This window comes from Amborella trichopoda, chromosome 3, assembly GCF_054954075.1.
Source record: "Amborella trichopoda isolate Santa Cruz 75 chromosome 3, AtrichopodaSantaCruz75HAP2 v2.0, whole genome shotgun sequence".
Lineage (NCBI taxonomy): Eukaryota > Viridiplantae > Streptophyta > Magnoliopsida > Amborellales > Amborellaceae > Amborella > Amborella trichopoda.
In genome coordinates, this window is record NC_142338.1 from 5084724 (window position 1) to 5108747 (window position 24024).

Below are 24024 nucleotides of genomic sequence, written 5' to 3' on the forward strand. Positions count from 1 at the left end.
ATTAGATTGGTGATTAAGGGGTGGAGATCCTAGGCAACATGTTTGATGCATAATAACGATCATAACTACATGATTGAGGTCCTATCAAATCTGGCTTATTTTTGGTCGAGTTTGTGTAGGGCTATTTTTTTAGCCTTGAAATATTTGGAATAAACCAGAATTGGTATAATTTAATTTCAATACAGTTAAATTTTATGTTTAATAGATTATTTAAGTTTGGGAAATGAATCCAATCTAGGAATATTGCAGTTACTTGAATGTCGTCATAGTCACAAAGAGATTTCTCCTTACACAGAACAAGAATGAAAAATAAAAATAAAAGATTTCTACTTTCCTTTAAAAAAATTATGATTTACAAACTTTTATGATCCTCCAACAAATAGGTATCAATAAAAGAACGAGAATGTAGTTGAGAAGAAAACATGGTTTCTTTCTACACTGTTTTCTTAGTACATTTATTTAAGGGCTAAAGGGCATATGTGGAAGCCATTATTTGTTGAAAATAAGGTTTAGGTGACATGCAAGCAGATCGTAAGAAAAAATCACTATTTGATCATCATCATCATCATCATCATCATCATCCAAGTTTTATTTCAATTACTTGGGATGGCTACATGATTAAGTTTCTTCTTGTTTATCTATCAAGGGTCATATCCTCAATATGACAAAAAGTCACTATATCTTTTCTCACTACTTCTATCCATGTCTTTTTGGGCATTCTCTTTGCCCTTTAAAGCCTTCCACTTGAACCAAGTTGCACCACCTAACTGGTGCTGTATGGTTTTATGCAGTACATGGCCAACCCACTTAAGTCTACTTTCTCAATTATGTCGCCTATTGAAGCCATACTTAAGTTCGCTTATATATATTAATTTTGAATCTTTTTCTAGTCTTGCTACTCAAATATCTCAATATCCTCATCTTTGCTACGTTCATCTTATAGATATGTTGTTTTTTAACTGCTCAACATTTCATTCCATAAAACATGATTGGTCATATAACTATTCTATAGAAACAATCTCTTTAAGGTATTTCTTGACCATCAATCTCAACTACTTCTTTGTTTCTACTCCTATTATTGCTATATTTGTATGTTATATATTTATCTTAGTATGGCTAATTTTAAAACATTTGTATTCTAAAGCATCCCTCTAGCATTTTAACATTGCGTTGAAATTATCTCTAGTCTCATCAATCAAAACTATGTCATATGCGAATAATATACACCACGATACTTCATTTTGTAGGTGTATGGTTAACTCAACCATAACAAAAATAAAGAAATGTAAGCCCAATGACGACTTTTTATGTAGGCCTAATGTTACTAAGAACTCATGTGTCTATAGTTGTCCGCACAATGGTTAGTGCTCGTATATATCTCTCACTATGTCAATATAGCCTTTGGTGATTGCTTTCTTTTTCAACATCCACCAAATTAAATCTCTCGGTACCCTAACATATGCTTTCTCTAAATTAATAAAGACCATGTGGAGGTTTTTTTCCTTCACCCTAAACTTCTGAATCAGTTGTTCAAGTGGCAAAATGACTTCGATAGTTGATCTCCTTGGCATAAGATCAAACTGATTTTCCAATACACTTGTTTTATGCCTCAGTCGTTGCTCAACCACTTTACCCATAGCTTCATAGTATGACTCGTAAATTTAGTTCCTCAATAGTTCATACAATTTTATACGTCTCTTCTGTTCTTATAAATAGGTACTGCAATACTTTTTCTCCATTTGTCTAGATTTATCTTTTTTTTCAACACCTTGTTGAACAACTTGGTCAGTAATCATATGTCAATCACCTCATATACTTCCAAACCTCTATTAAAATCCATCAAGCTTTTTCTATCTTCATTTTTTTCAAAGTTTCTTTCACTTCATATATTCAAATCCTATGAATGTAATTATGAAATCCACCCTCATTTGGGTTAAAATAGAAACTATCCAATGTCATGTTACAGGTAAATTGTAAAGGGGCAGTTTGCTAAGGCACCACCTAACACACCACACGAGAAACAATTAAATTGCCAATGTGGGAGTAAGTGCATGCCTGAGTGTGTCTGTGATTTGTGTACGAGAGAGAGAGAGAGAGAGAGAGAGAGAGGGCTTGAAGGGGTTAGGGCATCACCTCTCCCATTTTATTAAGGGTGTGTGTGTTTTCTGGAAGCCACGGGTTCGTCTATAGTTTTCTATTGAACTTGAAGCATCCACTTTTGAACCTTAAATGTAAGGTAAGTGGATACCGCCGTATCCATTTTAGTATAGCACTTCACTGCTATCAAACGGAGAGGTGTTACAATACTCAGAAGATGCGGTTTCCAGAAAACTAGTACCGTAAGTTTCAAAGATTTGGAGGAAAAACTTCCATTGTTCTCATAATAATAATGAAAGGAACAAATTTTATACCCCAAATTCGCTCTAGAACATTGTAGATTAGCCTGCCGAAGGCACTTTAAATAGTTTAATTCTGGTTTTCAACACTCACTTATCACCTAAATATTCAAAGTCATGAATTTATGTAAACTTGAAATCCTGAGCAAATTTTGCTACGAAATGTTAACAATAATAGACATAGTGTCATTATCATATAAACCGATAGCCTGTCAATAAATTTGACACAAACAAATTAATTTTAGTAAAAAATGTGTTAGTAATCTAATTTAACGTCGATGGAGATTCTAGTGCCTTATTCTTAGGGCTAGCAATGGGCTAAGCCCATCCCGGGTCATTGAAGGCCCGGCATGGTCTAGACTGGGTTGAAGGGTCGGGTGTGGCCTAGCCCTAGCCCAATCCTCGTCTGGCCAAAACTAGCCTAATTTAACAAAAGAAAAACGTGACAATAAGAAAAAAAAACTTAGCTCAGGCAGGCTGATCATGACCCCTGACCTGGGTTTGGCCCTCGAGCCAAAGTGGCATGGGTCTGGCCTAGCACTTGTGTCAAACCGGGCCAAATTTTGTGGCCCAGGCCCTAGTTTTGAAGTACCTCCAAGGTCCGATTATGCTGGCGGGCCCTCCAGGCCTATTGCCCGCCCTACTTTTAGTTTCTTACATCCTGAAGGGTATGCCCCAAGTAACAATGCTATTTCTCATCTTTAATGGCCCTATCCTTGTAGACATCTGTGTCTTACGCATTAGATATTTATGCCTTGAGTATTTCTTTTGCATCAGTTTCCTTTCATTGTTGAAGGCGACAATGCACACTACTTCTCAATCATGGTTTTGTTTTTTCTCTTCTTTAGTCAATTTCCATAGTTTTCTTTTCCATGAAAAATCCTATCAATGCACATATCTTTTTCACCAAGAAAATGTTTGAAATGTATCCATGCTCCTCAAAAGGCCTGATTTTATGAGAAACCCATGAGACATCCTTTATATCGGATAGAAATTCTATTGTGAGTTGTTGAGTTTTCAGTGGTCATCAAACCCTCTTTCTGCTAAATATTAATAGCCCCAAGGAAAAGCATATCATACACACCCTATGTACGTCGTGTCGTATATTGATGAAATATCCTTTGTTTGTTCTCAACAATGATGGATTTAAGAGTCTTAAACCAGTGATAGATGGTATAATCTTAAATCAACTTAAACAGAGATTGATTTCGAAACTATGAAGACCAAGTTTATCATTTGTCTAAACAAAATAGATAATTAATAGGATCAATTTTTTTTTTTTTTTCGGTTTGTTAGTGAGTTAGGGCGGTTATTAATTGTTTATATTCGAATTTGATGCCCAAAATCCACTTAGAACCACCAGAAATCGGTGGCTATGACGAGAATGTTTGAGTTTTAACCACTTTTATTCAATTATTCACCTACTCTATAATTTGATCTGATAGGATTAAGTGTATTGTGGCAAAAGAAAAAAGAAAGTTTTCTGAGGACCAAAAAAAAGCAAATGATCTACATAAAAGGGGATCAATGTGTGAAAGGCCTTTCACACAACGAAGGTACAAGACTCATCCCTTTTGGAGTCACCTTATTATGGCTAATCAAAATGGTTAGATGTGATATTCCTGTGGGTTTTGGGTTGGCTCACTTTCCACTTGTGGAGAAAGCGAATTTCTCAATTGCTTTGAAACTTCTCTTTAAAGTAGCGATGTGATAGCGGCAAATATGAAATTGATTGACAGATGTTGTTTAGTTAGGAGAGTGGGTTTAGAAGGGAATTGGCACGGGGTTTGCCGATGTTTAGATAAAAATATGTCTTGTAATCCAAAATAATAACTTTAATTGTGATAGTGGATTTTGTCTTATCAAAAGCCGTGGACATAGTCCATTTAGGATGAGCTGTGTAAATCAATTGTTGTTTTTTATGTTTGTTTTATTTCTTGCACTTTTTTGTTTTTTTATTGAATTATTTTACATCTAGCTAACTATGTGGTGAAGTTTTTGTAATGACATTTTGTAATTCCTCAAGTCAAGAGTTACTAAGGACTTTAAAGCTTTGGAGCATGTGCTGCTACAATTTTTTCATATGTTAATCAAGACCCCTCAGTTCATGCTTGATTAGTAGAGTTTCACTCTCTTTAAGACACATTTCTATGTCTAGTGATCCTGCATGGATTTACTTCATTTCTGAACGGATCGGACCTTTACCTCGCCGCTGTGGTTTGCCGCTTTTTCTCATTGCTGTTCAAGCAATCTCAAGCTTTTTTCTTTTTTATTTCGACGTGTTAATAATGAGAATGGACGGTGGGGATGTTATGCTGCAGCATCAGCCCGTAACCACCGATTGCCCCAACATTATTCCTTAATCTTAAGCTAATTTTTTCGTCTATTTGGGATAGTTATTTTGTAATTTGGTGTTCAAAACTTCAAAGCTTTTAGGTGGACCTGAAGTCACAGGATGAACAATACTCAATCTGTCCTTGAGAATCATGGGTTATCTCCATTTGGAGAGGACGGTGTATGCCTTAGTTGCCTAGACATTAAACCCTCTATCTTTCTTTCTGGTAAGACACGTTTTCTATGTGTTGTTATATGATAACGACTTATGATTGAGAAGTCTTAGTCCACACGGATTTGGCCAAGTTATACAGACTCAGCTTCTTCTAGAGCCGAATATTCTGATTCAACTAGGGCCACTTATAATAAATAAAAAATTATACAAATTTTATAATTTTGATTATTTTATAATGATTTGTGAGTTTTTTCTTGTCATATGTCCTACTTTTATATTTTTTTTCTTTTTTTCTAGATCTTATAAATTAGGTTGCGGTTTGTATAGAGCCGAGGCTCTAAACAATCAAAGTAAAGCTCACCGTCAAATGGTGTCGAGAAATGTAGTTTCGATACTGGAAATCTTTGGGATAGCTTTAAAATATATTTTCATATTAAATTATAAAATTTAAAGCTTAGAAAATGATGTAGATAGAGCAGATCTATGAAAACTTGAAAATCTTGAAAATTGACGGTCAAAAATGCGTTACAAGATGCACTATATCCAAAACTTGAAATCCATTTTTTCCTTATGTCCATGCATCTGGATGTCGAGATGATCAATTTGAGGAAATTTGGGCATCAAAACAGTCTCTTCTAGTAAAGTTTTTGATAGAGCCTCGACTCTATATAAATTTTTTCCTACAAAAGATCTCAAACTACAAATCAAATTTTCTAAAGGAAATTATAGATAGAAACCAACGTTTTAAAAAACGCTGAGTCGAATCGGACTCGCCCGGTTCGACTCGAAAATAGTGAAAAAGGAACCGGATCGCCCAAAAATCGGAAATCGTTCGGTTCTAGAGAGAACCGGACGATTCTGTACAGTGAATCGCCGATTCACTGTACGGAATCGGCGAGTCCGAACAGTGAATCGGAGATTCCGTACGGAATTTTTTTTTTTTTTTTTTGGTAATCCATGATAGATTTTTTTGTAATACTTGATCGATTTTTTTGTAATCCATGATCGAATTGTTTTTGTTTTTTTGTAATCCATGATCGAATTTTTTGGTTTTTTGTAACCCATAATAGAATTTTTTGTAATCCATGATCGAAATGTTTGTTTTCTTTTCTTGTAATCCATGATCGATTTTTTTGTTTTTTTTTTTTTTGTAACCCATGATAGAATTTTTTGTAATCCATGATCGAATGTTTTGTAATACATGATCGAAATGTTTGTTTTTTTTTTGTAATCCATGATCGAAATGTTTGTTTGTTTTTTTTTAATCCATGATTGAATTTTTTGTTTTTTGCTTTTTTTGTAACCCATGATAGAGTTTTTTGTAATCCATGATTGAATTTTTTGTAATCCATGATCGAACTATTTTTTTCTTTTTTTGTAATCCACGATTGAATTTTTTGTTTTTTTTGTTTTGTAATCCATGATCGAATTTTATGTAATCCATGATCGAATTTTATGTAATCCATGATTGAATTTTTTGAAAATTTGTGATTTTTTTTGTTTAATCCATGATCGAATTTTTTTTTGTAATCCATGATAGAATTTTTTGAAATTTTGTGATTTTTTTTTTAATCCATGATCGATTTTTTTGAAAATTTGTTTTTTTTTTTTTTTAATCCATATTATTCAAAGAGAAAACGAGAGAGATGATGATTCTGAGGCCACCCTATCCCAGCCATATTATTCACATATCGAGTCCCAACAGCAACAGTGTAGGGATGAGCACGAAATACTGTAAATTAAATGCTGAATGGCGGTTCATGCAGGGAAAGAACATATCAATATTCGCATATTCATTCAAAAACATGAAAATTCTTAATGGAGTACCCTCATTTTTTATTGAATTCCTAAAAACCAATATTTATAATGAATTTTAATTATTTTTTCGAATCTTTTTTAAGCTTTATTCTGACCGATTCACCCGATTCCCGATCCGGATCGCCGATTCACCAATCCGGATCTGTTTTTGGAAGCCGGATCCGAGTCACCGATCTGTTTTTTAAACCATTGATAGGAACCATTTACTTTTAATCTATGTTTTATATATCATTTTTTAAATTTTTTGGACTTTTTTTTTGTTACTTTCGGCTTTGTTTCACTTTTAAATGTGTATTTTATAGTTAGGCAACTCTTTTAACTTCTTTTTGATATTGCAGAAGCCCTGTAATCACCTGACGGACTCGGCCGTGCTTCTCGCCTGAGGGCCACGAGTTAAGATGTTTTATCAAATGATGGAGCAATGAGTGATTGACCAAAGTCCTCAGGCTTTCCGTTTCAATGATTTTGTAAACTAAATTTAAGCTTTCAACCATGATTTGAGATTTCATTTTCTATATATATACTTTTCCTTATCTATAACTGGTTTTTGTCTCTCTTTCATACCTCATATCTCCCATTAGTAGGGTTCAGATTTTAACCATGTTTAATTGGGTTTAATTGGTTAGCGCTTGATGATTTTACAACGTTACATCCTATGCTCAGTTACTACAAAAGAGTAGGGGCATTCTCCCCACTACCTCACCCAAAAAAAAAGAAGAAAAAGATCGGCATTGTAAATTATCCCGAGCGAACTAGATAGGCGATTCTGCTTACTAATTATGAATTTCAAATTATATCAAAATACCATTTTATTCTAAAAATATTAAAAAATAAAAAATATATTAGCCAGTAATCAGGTGATTTGGTCCATCTTGATTAACCCATGCTGTGGTAAAGGTTTCTTGACAGACTCACATAGACAAAACTGGGGGAGCCCCTCTAAATCAGATCAATTCATAGTCTTGGTAAAGAACTTTGGTCAGTCAACCCACTAATCCTTGTTTGGATCATTAGTTTCGAATGCAATTTCTTTAGGGAAAGCCTTCTATATTCTCTCTATACCAAAGAAGTTCTATGTTCCTCCTACCATCCGACTGTCCATTTTTTATCAAGAGAGCTACTCATCGTTTGATCTTAGATCCAATGTCTCAAAGTATTTTATTTTTAGTTTTTTTAATACAATTTTTCTGAATATGAAATTTGATATGTGCTATCTTCTCATTGAGGGGCATCCATAAAAAATATTACCAATATTTTTTTGATAAAAATGACCAAAATACCCCTTGAAACTTTCAAGGGTATTTATTTTTTCTATGTCAGACTAAACACAAATTTTAGTCTCATAATAGTGCAATAGTAAAATAAAAATAAAAATATGTAATTAATTTATAAATAACCAAATTATTCCTGTAAATTTCAAAAGCTTTACGGTATTTTGGTCATTTTTCTGATAAATATATGTTTGATATTTTACAAATGTGAGATATTGATAGCTATTTCCCGAATTTGACTTTTGTAGAAAACAAAATTAAATGTAATATAAACTCTTTCCGCCGCCAGGCGTAAGCATAAAACATAAAAAATATGAAATCAACCTATCAAAAACAAGTAAAGCGTCATCTTAAATTTCATCGAAAATTATAATTCTGGTGTTAGAAAATCATTAAATCTATCATCTTGGTCTTGATCATTATAGTTGTAAAAACAAATTAAGACTTCAAGCCCTAAAAAGAATATATATTATAAAAACTTATCTAAAACATTCATTTCACCCTAAGAATAAGCGTTTATAGATCCATGAGACCTATTATTTTTTTAGCTTCAAATTTCATAGTTCATGCTGGAAATTACTTTTAGAACCCATCTTGGATATTTGTGATGCTCAAATAAATTTGTTTAGAACGAGGATTTGAAATGTGGGTTTACTTTGTTTTCATAAAACCTATACCTTATAAAAACTGCATCCTAGACAAAATTATTTTTAAATAACTTCAAATTTTTAATAATATCATAGAAATTTTGTAAATCATCATGAGATTCTGATGCTCAAATACGAGAATAGCCCCTTACCGTCCATCCACCACGCAGCTCACCAAAGCCACCAGACAGAGAGGGCAATTTCGTCTTCACCAGAGAACGTTCTAGAAAATCATCAAGACAATCGAAATTTCGGAAAACCTCCATTTCCGAAATATAGGAGAAAATCCAACGAAAATTGCGGACCCCATCGTCAGTATTCAGTAAAACAGGCTTGGGCCCCTAATAAATGACTGAAAATGACGGATGGGCCCCGCGGCGGGGGCAGGAAACTTCCCGGCCCTATCGGGAGCGGTCCCCAGCAATACGTACATCGTATAAATGCGGTTCATATCCGTACTCCTAGGGGAAACGCCACTTATACAGACAAGCCGTATAAACATACGGTCCCTCTGTCTCTGAGACGACAGTTTCAGATAGAGAGAAGTAACAGGAGAGAGAAAGCAACAGAGAGGAGAGAAAAAAGTACGGGTGAGAATGTACCCCGGTAGCATAGAATCATAGATATTCAAGTGACCCGGCACTAAAAAAAAATGGGGCTTTTGCCACAAAGTCCTCATTGTAAGCCTGGCCAGGCCACCCCACCCCAACCCACCCACCCAAAGGGCAGGCTGAGTTAGGGTATAATAACGCTAGCATGCTTAGGGGTGGCAGCCAATCGCGTACGCGACACGGGCCCGAATGGCTGGACTTGAATTTTTGATTTAAAATTTGGACATGTACCTAGACCTGTCTAGTCTTGGGTTCACATGTCGGGTCTTGGATCTATTGTTACTACCATCTTATTTTACCATCATACACCTTACGGGTTTGCTTTTTTTCTTTTACCAATAATATTTAAAGATACATTATTGCCATTATATACTTTAATGACTATAAGAATAGGTCGGGTCTGGCTCGATCCCAACTTGGACTTAAATAGTATTTGATCCAAAATTTAGACTCATACCAAGACTTGAAGTCGGGTATACCGGTCGGTTCCTGGCTCTAGTTAAGTCGTTTGCCACCCCTATTGGCACTCTTTTTTTAATGATTTATTTTCCTTTATTACCGAGGCTGGCTTGGTTTGGCTTTCATAGGACTAGGACAGATGTGGCATTTTTGGTTTATCCGGGCCGGCGCAGGCCCGATCCAGAGCTTGGTACTAATACCGAGCTGTGGCTAAGACCGCCTCAACCCATTGCCAACCGTAGGAGAAAGTAAGACCTAGGAGAGACGCGAGAGCAACAGGGGTATTTAATGCTTGTTCCTCATCTCCTTTTGTTGAACCCAAAACCACCAGTGGATGCTAACGATACGTTGCTTTCACGTCGTATTGCTTGCATCGCAAGGGGCCCGATCGGCGGTCCAGATGTCTCGGACGCTCCACTCCCTTAATCCTGGCCGTCCGTCATTAGAACAGGTGAGATTCATGGCACGTATGGGAGACAGGTTCTGGTAAAACGTGAAACTGACGGCCATGGCTGATATAGAGGTCCCGCCCTTTATCAGTCTCTCGCTTGTATTATAAGCCTCCTTTCCAGGCCTTGGGTTTTTGGCCGGAATTTGCAGAAATAGTCGATTAACGGGAGGTATTGCAGAGAAATTGGCCGTAAATTAGGGCTATCGGAAAGTTTTCGCCGGATTTCTGCTACATTCCGCTTCGGATTGGCCGGGAAAAGCAGGGAATAGTACTGAAAAGCAGGGAAAAGTACTTTTGGAGAATTACGGTTGAATTCTGGTCAGACTCTGAGTGAAAACACAGTGCACATTGTCCTAGAAAGGGCTGTTTTATGGAGAATTTCAGTTGAGTTAAACAAGAGCAACTGAATAGTAAATGGAGTGAGCTAGGGTTTACGGCATAATTCACAGGAAAATTAGTTTTACACAAAATTGTGTCCGGCCATTATATACCAGTGTGTCATTTTAGTTCATTGAACAAAAGACACAGCAAAATTGTGAATATTAGAGCAAAATAATCCTTGTAATGGTGCTCTAGTCACACTCGTCTGTTAAATGCTCAAACCCTAGCTAGAGTTGAAGGCATTTCTCACCGGAATTCGATCGCAAAATTATTTCCGGTGCCTGTTAAAGTTAAAGCCGTTTATGGATTCATTGCCTGAATCCTCGACGTCCATTCCCTTTGCTCAAGGAGTTTCAGAGCCCTTCCACTTTGGAGAAGAAATACGAGGATTTTCGAGCGAGAATCATCTTGATAGCAGCTCCTTTACTGCTCTTTTAGGGCTTCAATCAAGCGAAGCTCTAGTACTACTGCACCCACCAATTTCCGGGCAAAATATCAGTGGAAAAGGAAATTCCGGCCAAAACTACTCCACTGTACTAAATCACGGCGAAGTTTCAACCACTTTGCCGGCTAACGCCAGCCTTGTGGAGAGGGCCGCCAAGTACTCGGTATTTGCAACTAAGGCCGAGTCGGATATAGCTCCGGGAAGTTTCTCCATCGAATCGAATTCCGGCGATACGTCGGGAAAGTTCGCTGGAGATTCCGACTCCCAATCAAAAGAGGGATCGTATGTTGCCGTTGACGATCGGACGGTGACGATTTGCTCGAGGGAGAAGCAGACGATGAAGAGGAAAGAGGCGGACCAGCTCAAGGTAAAAAATTTGGATCGACTACGTGTTCTTCAATTTTGTCTTTTCGGGTAACATTTGGTAAAGAAAAACTGTTTCATGCGGGCTGGGCCGCATTTTTACATATGCGGCCAATAAAGTATAAGGCCTTAAAGATAGATGTAATTAGGTGTTCCATCTAAAAACAATAGAAACTAACGGTAAAACTGTTTTTTTTTTTTACTAAAATTATTATTTTTAGCTTTTAAAATTTACTTTTTTTTTCATATTAAAGATTGCACGTCTTTAAAATTAAGTCTTAAAATCTATCTCAAAAATAGATTTATTAGGAGACTCACATTTCCACATATGCAGGCATGGCCGCAGAAAAACTGGGTACCTTGGTAAATTGACGATAACAACCACTCTTTATTGTTAGAACTAGCTAGACAAGAGGAAGACCAATGCTCTTTTCCTTGCATGTGTGACAATTTTGCCCTCGTTTGTGTTTTCTCATAAGAGAGCAAAAGTAATTTTAGGTTGAGTTAGGAGTTCAATAGGGGAAATTAATAGAAGGAAGATAAGTGAAGTTTATGCTGGAAATCAATCATCATTGTTATCATTTGAGTCTTATGGAATTTGAGAATTAGAAACGCATATCTCAATTAACTATACATGTAGACGTATTTTTGTTTTTATTTGAGCCTAGTTAATTCCTCATTGAGAGTTTAGTCTTTGATAGAGCAGAATAATGGATTAAGATTTGTATAGACGATCTTAAATAGTTGGAAAAAAAACTTTGATGATGATAATGATGTTTTAACTTCGATGATGATGATTTGAGCGTAATTAATTGTAGGGGTTTCTATGATAAATTGGAAATGTTGTAGATATTTCATTTTATAGAAATTAATCAAAATGCTTATCAGATTTTTCAACTGTTTACCATTTTAACTTTTTATTCTAGGTATTGTCTACAAAGAGACCATTTACTTTTGAAAAAAGTTTATATAGAGCCGAGACTCTAAACAATCAAATTAGAGCCCACCTCAAAAATTTCATTCGAAGAGGTTGTTTTGATACCCAAATATCTTCAAATTGAGCACCTCGTCTTCAATATGCATGGAAATGAGAAAGAAATGGATTTCAAGTTTTGGAAATAGTGCATCTTGTAATGCATTTTATGACTTTCAATTTTCAAGATTTTCAAGTTTTCATAGATTTTCTTGATCTACACTATTTTTGAAGCTTTAAATTTTATAATTAAATATGAAAATATATTTTAAGGCTATCACAAAGATTTTCAGTACTGAAACAACATTTCTCGATGCTATTTAAAGGTGAACTTTACTTTGATTGTTTAGAGCCTCGGCTCTATATAAACCGGACCCTTTATCTTTTATATATAGAGGTTACACTCATCCTCTCATTAGGAGTGGGTTGAATTACGAAATCCGAGATTTTCTTTTTGGAACTTTGACTCTATTCAAGGGACAAGAATGATTGTGACGTCCGTATACAAAAGATAAATAGTCTCTTTGTAGACAATCCATTTCTAACTCAAAATCATATGTAATTTTATGGGTATTTGAAAATTAAATAAAAATGTAAAAAGGGCGTGGTTTCTATAAGGTTGCAACCTTAAACAATTCAATTACGACACACCTCCAGATTTTATTATAACATGTAATTTTGGTGTAAAATATTCTTAGGATTATTTGAAAATCTATTTTCATATGTAATTATAAAATTTAAAATTCCAAAAATAGTTAAAATCAAGCAAATCTATAAACATATAAAAAATCTTGAAAATGGGTGGTCTAGATAATGTGCTGCAAGATGCACTAGTTCTGAGAATCATAATCTTTTTTTATTCATATACATAGGGTTTTTCAACAATGAAACAACATTTTTTGATGGATTTTTGAGGTGCATCTTTAATTCTACATTTTAAGGTTGCAACCTTGTATAAACTTTTCCTATATAAAAATAAATATTAAATGGCTTTGAAAAAAAACTTCCCCGAATGAGTTTATCTTAGGTGTATTCTGACAGCCCAAGTGTATAGTATACACTGTACAAGAATAGGGCCGTCTATCCACCATTAATTTATTTTAAGAGTAATGATCTTATAAGACCTTCCCACATTTATGTATATAGGATTTTTTATAGAGATATGTGTCAAATTTAATAGTGATCTTTTGAGGTCTTATACATATAGGTGTGGACGGTCTTATAAGTTCGTTTGATGGACAATATAATTTGATACTTTACACGATGACCTTTATGTATCTAATTTGAAAAGATATAATTGAATTTTTATCTATTAAGGTATCGCATATGTCATATCAACAAAATATTGTGGCATTTTAGTCAATTGTTTTTAACTCTTAGTAGAATACCACAATCCGTATGGGCCACAAATTTCCCTCAGCGTGTGGCCATTCATTGAGGAAAGCTGGTCACCTTTCTGTCAAATGTGATAATTTTGCCCTTCCACGGGCCGCCAAGTTTCAAATATTTTCAAATTTTAGCATATCTTGAGTTGAAGTTTCCTTTCCGCGCCGACGGGCCTAAATAATTTGTAGCCGTTGTACTCTCCATTACGACCTAGAATCCATATATATATATATGGTTTGACCTCGTTTTCCAAAATAACCCTCTGTCAGTAATTTGGTTCTCTTATTTCAAAAGTTCAGAACTCTAATTAGCATTTACCCAAAAAAAAAAAAAAAGGAACTGATTAGTAAAAAATTTCGGAAAGCATGCATTAATTTCTTCGGGTATGTTTGAAACTTTGAACCGATATCTCATCGAACTTCTAAAGAATTTGAACTGAAAATTTAGTAAATTTTTATGGACAGCTATCAAGACTAACTATTCAACAACTTAGATCCCTCATCCGGAAAAGCGGTCTGGAGCGATCCAGCCGAGTGAACCGGCCCCATTAAAAAAGCAAGAAATGAAAACAAAAAATTGAAAAAAAAAGAAAATAAAAGATGGACCCGATTTTGGCCCTACCTTGCTAGAAACATGCCCGTTCCCAATGTTTCGAGGGAAGCGGACCAATCACTTCCCAATATTTTGAGGGACCATATCAGCCCTACCAATTACCAATTTGGATCGACCTGTTCCGATCCAAATTGTAAGCTTTTTGAACAATGTTATTTATTTAACAACTTATCATTTTAATTTCATTTAATTTAAAAAAACATACCTAAAACCACGAATAATAAGTTACGATTTTAGTTTGGGATAAGGTGCCCGACTTATCCTATAGAAGTTTGGGACACCTCTAAATTTTGCAAGAAGATGTAGTTATGGCGTCGAAGACTTTATGATGATTGGAAAACCATGTCTAACTCTGATTGTTAAATTGAAAATGTCAAAGCGGCACCAGTCAAGCAGATATATAAATACTTGAAAATCTTAAGAATAAATAATTGAGATAACTCGCGATACAAGATGCACCATTTTTAGATTTTGAAATTATTTTTTTGCGTCCATACATCTCGAGTTTGAAATAATCAATTGGATGGTTCTCTAATTTCAAAACATTATTTTCTACTGAATTCTTGATGTGCACTTTAAACTTTCCTTTTAATTTTATTTGGAAAATTCACGTTTTTTATTTTTTTTAGGCATTTGAGCGGTTGTTGCAGGTAAAAGCTGGCACAAAGAAGAGCAAGGGAGATGTGGAGAACGGACGCGGGGCTGGTTCGGATGAGAACGTGACCAGGTCACCAGAGAAGCCCGCTTACGTTCATGTCCGGGCTCGCCGCGGCCAAGCAACGGACAGTCATAGCTTGGCAGAAAGAGTGAGCATACAAAACACAAATGCACACACACAATGTACTTCTAACGCAGTTCCCCTCTTTCTATTTTCTATTTTTCAGTGAAATGTACGATTCTATCACGGCTTTCAAACAAATATTACATAAGTGCCACCGGTTTGAGGAAAGGAAGGATAGGGGGGTCGTTTTCGCTATAAATGTTCCGATATTCCTAATTTCAATTGCTTTGAATTTCTTTAAAGAAAATTTTCTCCAAAATTCCTCTATTTTATACCACTACTTTATCCGAAACTTCAATATGCGTACCCAAGAGGAATTTAAAAACTTTAAACAATCAGAGAGATGCGCATCTCTTTCCAAAAATGCTTTTTTAGTGTTCAAAATATTAAGATAGATTCTGAAAATTTATTTCAATCTCTAGATATGGGACCAGGTTTTTATGAGATGGATTGTGGATTTAAAATTGAGTAAGGATCTATGAGATCCTTCCACATCCGTGTGTTTAGAATTTCAAATGGTCATTATTAAATTGACACATCTCTAAAAAAGTCAAGTTTTACACCAATGTGATTATTTTTTTAGATGTCTGTACCAAATTTAAAGGTGATATCCTCTTGGTCCTACACACATTGGTGCGGAAAGATCTCATAGGATCATTACTCTTTAAAAATTTTAAGTATGTATAATTTTTAATATAGGAATCACTAATATAAAAAACACATTTTAAAAATTAAAAATGATAATTTTTTGAGAACATTTTTTAAATAGTTGATAATGAATATTTTGGAGTGACCACCTATATCCATCTCCAAGATGGATATGTGATGCTGGGGGATGAAAATAGTTATGCCTCTCTTGACTCATAAAACACTTTTTTTAAAATATAAATTCTTAAGCCTCCAAAATAGTACAAATTGAACAAATCTATAAATATTTAAAAATCTTGAAACTAAATGATCATCGTAATATATAGCACGATGTACTGTTTTTTTTTTGTACTGTTCTTTTTTTTTTTTTTATGTCTATGCATCTAAAAGTCAAGATAATCAATTAGAGGGTCTTCAAATTTGTTAACAACATTTTCGGGTAGGTTTCTAAGGTGCATTTTACTTTTATAATATAAAATAGATGCCCTATATGGAACTTTTACATTTAAAAGTTTTGGGGTTGTTTGCCGGTCTCTAAGAAGTACCTTTGCAATTTCCAAGAATTCTAAAATTCAATTTCAAGTAGGGCGCAATTAGTGTGTATAGACGACTTCATTGTGGACGCAAAAATCACGAACATTATTGTTATTTTGCAGGCGAGGAGAGAGAAAATCAATGCCAGAATGAAACTCCTGCAAGAACTGGTTCCTGGTTGCAATAAGGTCCGTTTTTCTTGCCTTAAAATAACAATTTACTTTCTGCATTTCCATTTCTCAATGCTAAAATAGCCAAATTATTGCTATATTTTCAGAATCCACCTTATCGAAGTTTACATTTCAAAACTTGGTCGAGCTACTCGGCCTCGAGTACCCTACCCATGTGACTTCTGGTGACAAAATCGGGTTTACTAAAACGTCCTGAAAAAGTAAAAATTTTCTATGAACTGACTAATAAATGATGCATACATATGTTTTTATATAATTTTTATATTTTTTTTGCTGATTTGTATATGCTCTATTTTTTTTTTCCTTTTTTTTTTTTTGAATTTTTTCAATTGTTTCAAGCTATACATCAATTGTTTTCCTATTCTATCATCTATATACTTTTTTTATTTTTTTAGACTTTTTATTCATTTTGTAACTTATTTAGCTCTTATAATATTTTTATTCATTACACGTTTTTTACGTTTTCTTTCCTTTTTTGCAACTTGTAGTCCTTTTGAACTTGTATAGGACTCGGGTAAGTCCAATCCTAAGTTATCCAACTCGGGGATAGGCCAAATACCGAGTGAGAACCGAATCCAAGTTCGAACTGAGTAATTGAACATTTTTTAATAATTAAAATTATAATTTTGTAAAAAAAATAAAAAATTATGACCTCTCTATGAAACCCGAAATCCTGCAACACAGCCACACCCAGTTATGCCACCTTTAACTATTCATCGTTTGAGACTAAAGTTAAACGGGATTGCAGATTTCTGGGACGGCTTTGGTTCTGGACGAGATCATCAATCATGTTCAATACCTCCAGCGCCAAGTGGAAGTAAGTCAAAAACAAAAATGAAAAAGGCATTAAGTTTTTTTTCCTTCTGTGTTCTTAGAGAAAATAGGATATTTCTTACACCACTCTTAAGAATCAAGGAACAAATTTATAATTTTATCAACAAAGTGGATACACAATCATCATTGATCGTTAGATTTGAAATCAGGTGATTGAGGATGTCTTATTGTTTGGGTATAAAGTCAATAATTAAATTTCTCGAATTCTTGTGATACACTTTCATTTATTGAATTTCACATCCAATTGTTAAAAATGAATGTGACATTCTTGTACAAAAATAAATAACGCCGTAGTATACAATGCTTTAGATGTTGGATTAGATGGCTTGAGGTACAACACAAAGTTCGATAAATTTTTTTTTTGAAATTTGAGTTTAATCAATAACTCACTTACAACCACCTAATTTAAAAACCCCCATTAGAGATTTTTTTTCATTATTTTTAAAATACCCAAATTGTCGAGGGCATAAGTAATTTAATTCACTTGCATACTTGTTCCATAATCCAAACGTGGAACATGTTATTTTTTTTAAATTAAACTTATTTTGAGTTTGAAACACTGGAGTAAGTGGGGCATTTTTGTAATTTAGCCTCACTTTAGCCATGCAAGTCAAAAGATGCAAATACTTGTGCTTGGGCTAGCCTTGTTCAACATTGACCTAAAATAGAACCGACGTCGACCCAGAATAATAGAAGTTTAGAGGGTAATTTAATTCGAGTGGAAGGCTCTAAAAAGACATGGATGGAATGAGTGAGAAGAGATATGTTGACTTATGATCAAACTAAAGGCAAGGGGCATCAATAGAGCAGAATAGCGAAACATGATTCATATAGCTAATATCAATTACTTGGGATAAAGGTTGATGATGATGATCATATACCTAGTAAGGGGAATTTCAAGGAGTCAATCTACACTAAGATCTATTTAAAAACTGAATTTGATCTTAAAAGTCCCACAGGAATCTTGGCTTGTCCTTTTTAAAGACAAGGAATTTTGAGCTCAAAATCAATACATTTTTGACATTTATGGGATACAAATAGAAATCGTTTTAAGAACGTCTTTAGGTCACAAAACCTCCGGTAGCTTGGTGTTTATGTTGAGGGACACCATTTCAATGATGGAAAGTTGAAGTTACTTTGCGTTAGATTTTTTAATGGGTAAGCTTTCAATATTCTTTAAGGAAAAGTATATAATGAGAACATTTACTTTTGGTATAAGGTAGTCACAATTTATCTTGACTATTGGATGTGAAATTGAATGGTTGCATTTATTCTATTTGACCAACCACAAACTTCAAAATAAATTTTCTCTAACTTTGTGATAAGCCCAAGCTATTAGATTTGAAATCAGATAGTTATAAATAATTGTGATCTCTTTGTATCAAAAGTAAATAGTTTCATTGTATACATTTCCTTTTCAATAAAATAAAATGACCAAAATACCTTTGAAACTTTCAAGGGTATTTTGGTCATTCTATTTTATCAAGAATATTGTTTTTATACTTTTTGCAAGTGCAAGTTTAAGAGATGAATCGATGCCAACTTGGTGTTAAAATATTTTTTAGGAAATTTTTTAAAATAAAATAGTATAATAGCATGACTTTGTAATTAGATTCATCTAACCGCTCATTCAGATCTGACGGCTAGATAAAGAGAAGTATATAACTACCATACATTAAAGGAGGGGATTGTATACGAAAAGTATAAAAACAATATTCCCGATAAAATAGAATAACCAAAATGCCCTTGAAAGTTTTGAAGGGTATTTTGGTCATTTTATTTTATTGAAAATATTTTTTTATTTTTTTTAGGTGCATCCTATTGAGATGATGGCACATATCAAATTTCATATTCATATAATTTGTAGAATAAAAATTAAAAATAAAATACTTCGAAGCATCATATCTAAATCAAATTGTCGATGGCTTATTTGATCTAAATTGGACGGACGGCTAGATGATGGGGATGTATAGTAACTTCTATACAATAGGGGAAGTATAGAAACCTTGCCCTATTTTTTTTTATATATATGTTATTAGATTTTGCTTCAGCCTTTGTTCTTATTCCATTTCAATTATCAACAATTGCAGTTTTTGTCAATGAGGCTCGCTGCTGTTCACCCAAGGGTGGTAGACTTTAACTTCGACAGCTTCCTCTCCTCCGAGGTACAAATGATTCTACCAAGTTTCTTTTTCCCATTTTGCCCAGGCTCTCCAATACTCGAAGACTATGGTAAAAAAACAAAAGATACTTAAACGTTAATTATCTTTTCATGAAATGTTATGTTTGACTGAATTGGAAAAGATATCCAAGAACAATAGTACAATACGAATGTTTCGGAAATTAGCAAAGAAAGAAGAAAAGAGAAGTTTATCAAAATACCTATAAGAGAAGAACTATTCAACATATTTCTTATTTGCTACAATTCCAATTCAAGATCATATGTTTTTAATTAGTATTTTGAAATTATGTCAAATGGTACAATGCTAAACTGCTGATCTTTTACGAGTGTTTTGAAAAATTTTCCGAAAAAAGTTGCTTATGATACACTCACGCACACAACCACGAGGAGGTACTCTTAAATCCTATAAATCCATCTTAACTTTATATTTCATGATAAGTTCTGGTGTAGACAATAATTCCTCTGATATCCTAGTAAAATAAATTCATGTCTTTTCGTTATTGTTGCAATGAAAAACTTCATGAAATAACATGTATGAAATCTACAAGCAAAATTAGCCATTTGAAAATCTCAACAATTTGAAAAAAGTTGATAATGGGTAAGGGCTATTGAGTAAATAATGATTTTTTATCTTTTAAGTTTCTATATATATATATATATATATATATATATATATATATATTCGAAATTATCAACTTTATAATTTCATTTTTTACTCATATTTACTAATGATAATAAAAAATTGTTTTGTTGTTTTGATAAAACAAAGTCCCATTAATTATCTCATAAATTTCTATTAGAAAAAGCCAAACTCTATAACACCCTGATAAAATTCCCCACAAATAACATCCTGATCGCGATAATCATGACTATAGTAAAAGGCTCCTTTTTGTAGAAACATTTATCAAGATACCTGTAAGAGATGAATTATTTAACACTTAGCCATGTAGTTTGATTTAATTTTTAAATACTCATCAAAATACAATTGATCATGAGTTGAAATAATTACAAATGTGTAAAATACTAAGTAATAAATATTTTATAAGTCGTTTAATAGATTCCCCCTTCTTTTTTATTGAAGTTAACTCATATTTTGAAGACATCCTCAACCTTCCATAACAAACTATTGAAATATTTGGCGTGTATTGAATAATAGAAAAAACAAAGTGGGCTTTCAATTCCTTTTAAGATTCCCCTTATTTTGCCATTTCACTCGTAAGGGGCTGTTTGGATTACTCTTAGTAAGGATTGGTCCTTTAAGCCTTTTCAGCCATTTTCTTTGGGTTTAACGGCGAGTAACGGCGTCATGGCGGCGAGGGCGGAAGAACCAGCGTGGTCTCCTGTCCAAGTTAACGGAGTTCAACGGCCATGGCCAACTGCCACGTGTGCAAATCAGTACGAAGGGACCCACTCTTTCTCCGTTCCCCAAAACCCTCCTCCGTCTTTGGCAAATTCAGGTAAGCCACTGCTCTCGATGAATGAAATGCCCAGATGTATGTAGCTTAAGGTCTATTCCAAACATTTAAACCATCGATTCTTCTTTTGGTTATTTTGTGATTCCAATGACTTGCGGGTGGACCATAATTATCAAAACCGGACTACATTGGCAATCGGACCAGGTGGACTGACGATGGTGTCTTTGGTACGAAGTAGAAATCGAATTTGGTAAAAAACTTGTCAAACTTAGTATCTGACTGTTTTGGCGAGTCTGACTTCTCAGACTAGTTTGACCAACCAAATAAAATCGACAATTTTTTTTTAATAGATTACATTTTTTAACTGCATTCATAATTTTTAATGTTTTAAAACTTTTTTGAAACTAGTTGAGCCAGCCAATGAAACGGTTTTAACTGGATTAGATCATTCACCAGTTTCGATGATCGATCCAATCCTAATAACTCTAGGTTGAAACTATGGCCAAGACATTTGGGGGTTCATCGGCCAGGTGCCTAGGGATGATTAAAACAACTACATACTTATTTTCGAAATGCAAAATGCTATAACTATGAAGTTCTAGAATTGCCAATCCCAATTGGAGTCAATGACAACCAATTCGGCTCCTTACTAGAAAAGGGCATCGGTCCGATTTTAGTGTTCGAATCACCTACTCCTCCCTCAATTTACAATTTTATTTTTAAAATTTTTAATTATATTAAAACAAAAATATTTTAATATTCTTCATATCAGCTATCAGCTATGAGAATCACCAATCTAGATCGGTCAATTAGTTAGTTGTTTTACCAGGTGAATCGGGGGGGTTTTAAATACTGACTAAAACTAAAGTTTTTCCTTATAAATGTTGACTTTCCTTTTCTTTTTCCATGTTTTCTGATTTTCAGGCACCCCTTCATTGCGACCCAACCAGTTGAAAATGGAGCTCTGAAGGCTGGCGCACCGAGCTCCAATAATGTATATACATATGTATTATGGAGACATAGGTGCAGTATTAGATGATTAGTCTAATTATTCTAGGGTCTCAGTACGCAGAGTTTTAGAGAGAAAAACCCAGCTTTTATTTTGGGAGAGAAGTTACCAATCTCTAACACTGTCTAATTTATTCTCGTGGCTACTAAATATTCTTATATTTGACTGGTTTTTAATGGAATTTGTCAGGATTTCGGATTTATTAATGTGTGCAGGAGAAGTGAAGTAAAACCGTGACTATGGAATCTTAAACGGATAAATGTGAGGGAATGGTTGAGGCAAACTTTACCAAAGCAAAATTACTTTTTTATTAATTTATTATTATTATTATTATTATTATTTAAAAAAATATCATTAAAAAGATACAGGGATTTATAATCTCACTAGAAGTATGATTTTTGATAGAATAGAGTGACGAATCATGATTTGTATAGCTAACTTCAAATAATTAAAAATAATGGTTATGACCTTGATTTAAAAAATATAAAAAAATAAAATAAATCCAAAGATTGATAATTGTCTATATCAATCAAGTACATATTAAAAAAAAATTGATAATTTTCTATATTGCCCTTGTTCGATAATTTTCATCCTTTGGCATGGACAAGACACTGGGCCAAATGGCGAGATTACCCTGATTTGTTCAGCATTAGGAAGATAGAACGCATTCTTTGAGTAACTAAACCCAAAAAAAATGGGGGGTAACTTTATCATGTCGTGAGAGTCATGTGGCTCAAGCGAAATTACTTTTGCGCTGGAGTTGTACGCTTTTAGAAACGCGGAACAATATCCCTTTCATTAAAATACATGCCCAATTTTTCTAATACTGAATTTTGTGGGACAAGATAATCTTTTTGTTTAATCTAGTTGCCCCGAGTAAAATGACCATTTTAGCATTAATTGTAGAAATGAAATAATGAAAAAAAAAAATTGAAAATAGGAAAAAGTTGGGGTTACCCTACTAGTTTATATGAACATATGAGTTCAACGGTCCAGATTGAATTTAGGCCGATCTGACGATCACAAATGTCCGGTAGTGTTTGAATTTTTTTTTTTTCTACAAATCTAAATCATTTGAAATTTTATCAAAATAGATGAATCGTTGAAAAATATCAAAAAAATATTTTATATGAAATAAATTGATCAAAATACCCTCGAAAAGTTTTGAAGGGTATTTTGGTCATTTTACTTTTTACAAATAATTTTTTTATAGTTTTGTTAGGTGCGCCTTGATGAGAAAAACACATATCTAAAATTTGAAGTGATTTGTATTTATAGAAAAAAAAAAAACTTCAAGCACTATCGGACTTTTATGATGGTTAGATCGGCTCATATTCAATCTAAATCGTTGGATTCGTATCTTTCTATAAACTAATGAGGTAATCCCACCTTTTTTTTTAAAAAAAAAAAATAACGCCATTACCTTACCATTCCAAATTACAAAAATGGCCTCCGTATCCTTGTTACTAAAGGGTGGGTGATAACCTCATCGTGATAAAGTTATCATAAAGTTATCATGATCATGCGGATCATATTGTGTTGTCCCGATTATATGTAGTGGCAGACAACGAAGTCACTGCGCAATCCAGCAATCAGAGCCGCCGCCATTAAATATATATATCTCTCTCTCTACTTGGAAGAAGATAAAAAGGCAACTTGTTTGCACGATACACAACTCCCAAGTTCCAACCAAGATATAGTCAGGCTGCGCCACCTTTGTTTGCGCCTCAAACCATCGCATATGGATTACAATGTTCTCCTGCATGAGCAAACTATGCACTTACTCTATCAGGTAAGTATTAGTTAAGAGTGTTTTCTGTCTGGAATTTTGAAATCCACTTTAAAGAATCACGATGAGTATTTTCATTGTAAGTAAATATAATTCTAGTTTTAAGACACCTTGATCTGGTTAATTTTAGAAAGTTAATTTTTTTAGGCACACAGGAAATGTGTACGGTTTTTCTCTTTTCTCCTTTTCTTTATTGGGATCGTCTGCTGAAACGAGGAGGTGACAACTCCAAACCAAATGGAGTCTTAATCATAAAAGTCCTAGATAGGGTTTGACTCATGGTTAGTAGGATCAAACAGGTCATTAAACCAATGAAGAG

The 24024-nt window shown here is 34.0% G+C and overlaps 1 protein-coding gene across 4 annotated transcripts; it reads left to right on the top strand.

Moving 5' to 3' along the window:
* Positions 1–10029: 10029 nt before the first annotated feature.
* Positions 10030–22118, top strand: LOC18439914 (transcription factor bHLH48). 4 transcript variants are annotated; one of them, XM_011627160.3, is made up of 7 exons: positions 10030–11355; positions 14952–15128; positions 16408–16473; positions 17225–17293; positions 19401–19475; positions 20754–20949; positions 21832–22118. In XM_011627160.3, exons 1-7 carry the CDS (start codon positions 10846–10848, stop codon positions 21873–21875), a joined length of 1137 nt encoding a protein of 378 aa, XP_011625462.1. In that variant the 5' UTR covers positions 10030–10845; the 3' UTR covers positions 21876–22118. The 4 variants fall into 4 exon arrangements, with proteins under 4 accessions (XP_011625462.1, XP_011625463.1, XP_006850132.1 ...); XM_011627161.3 differs by having other exon boundaries at positions 20763–20949; XM_006850069.4 differs by having other exon boundaries at positions 14973–15128.
* The last annotated feature ends 1906 nt before the right edge of the window (positions 22119–24024 follow it).

Coding starts and splice junctions, on each gene's coding strand:
- LOC18439914 (XM_011627160.3), top strand. CDS start 10,846: ATGGATTCATTGCCTGAATCCTCGACGTCCATTCCCTTTGCTCAAGGA. Junction 15,129..16,407: donor GTCATAGCTTGGCAGAAAGA/GTGAGCATACAA, acceptor GTTATTTTGCAG/GCGAGGAGAGAGAAAATCAA. Junction 16,474..17,224: donor TGGTTCCTGGTTGCAATAAG/GTCCGTTTTTCT, acceptor ACGGGATTGCAG/ATTTCTGGGACGGCTTTGGT.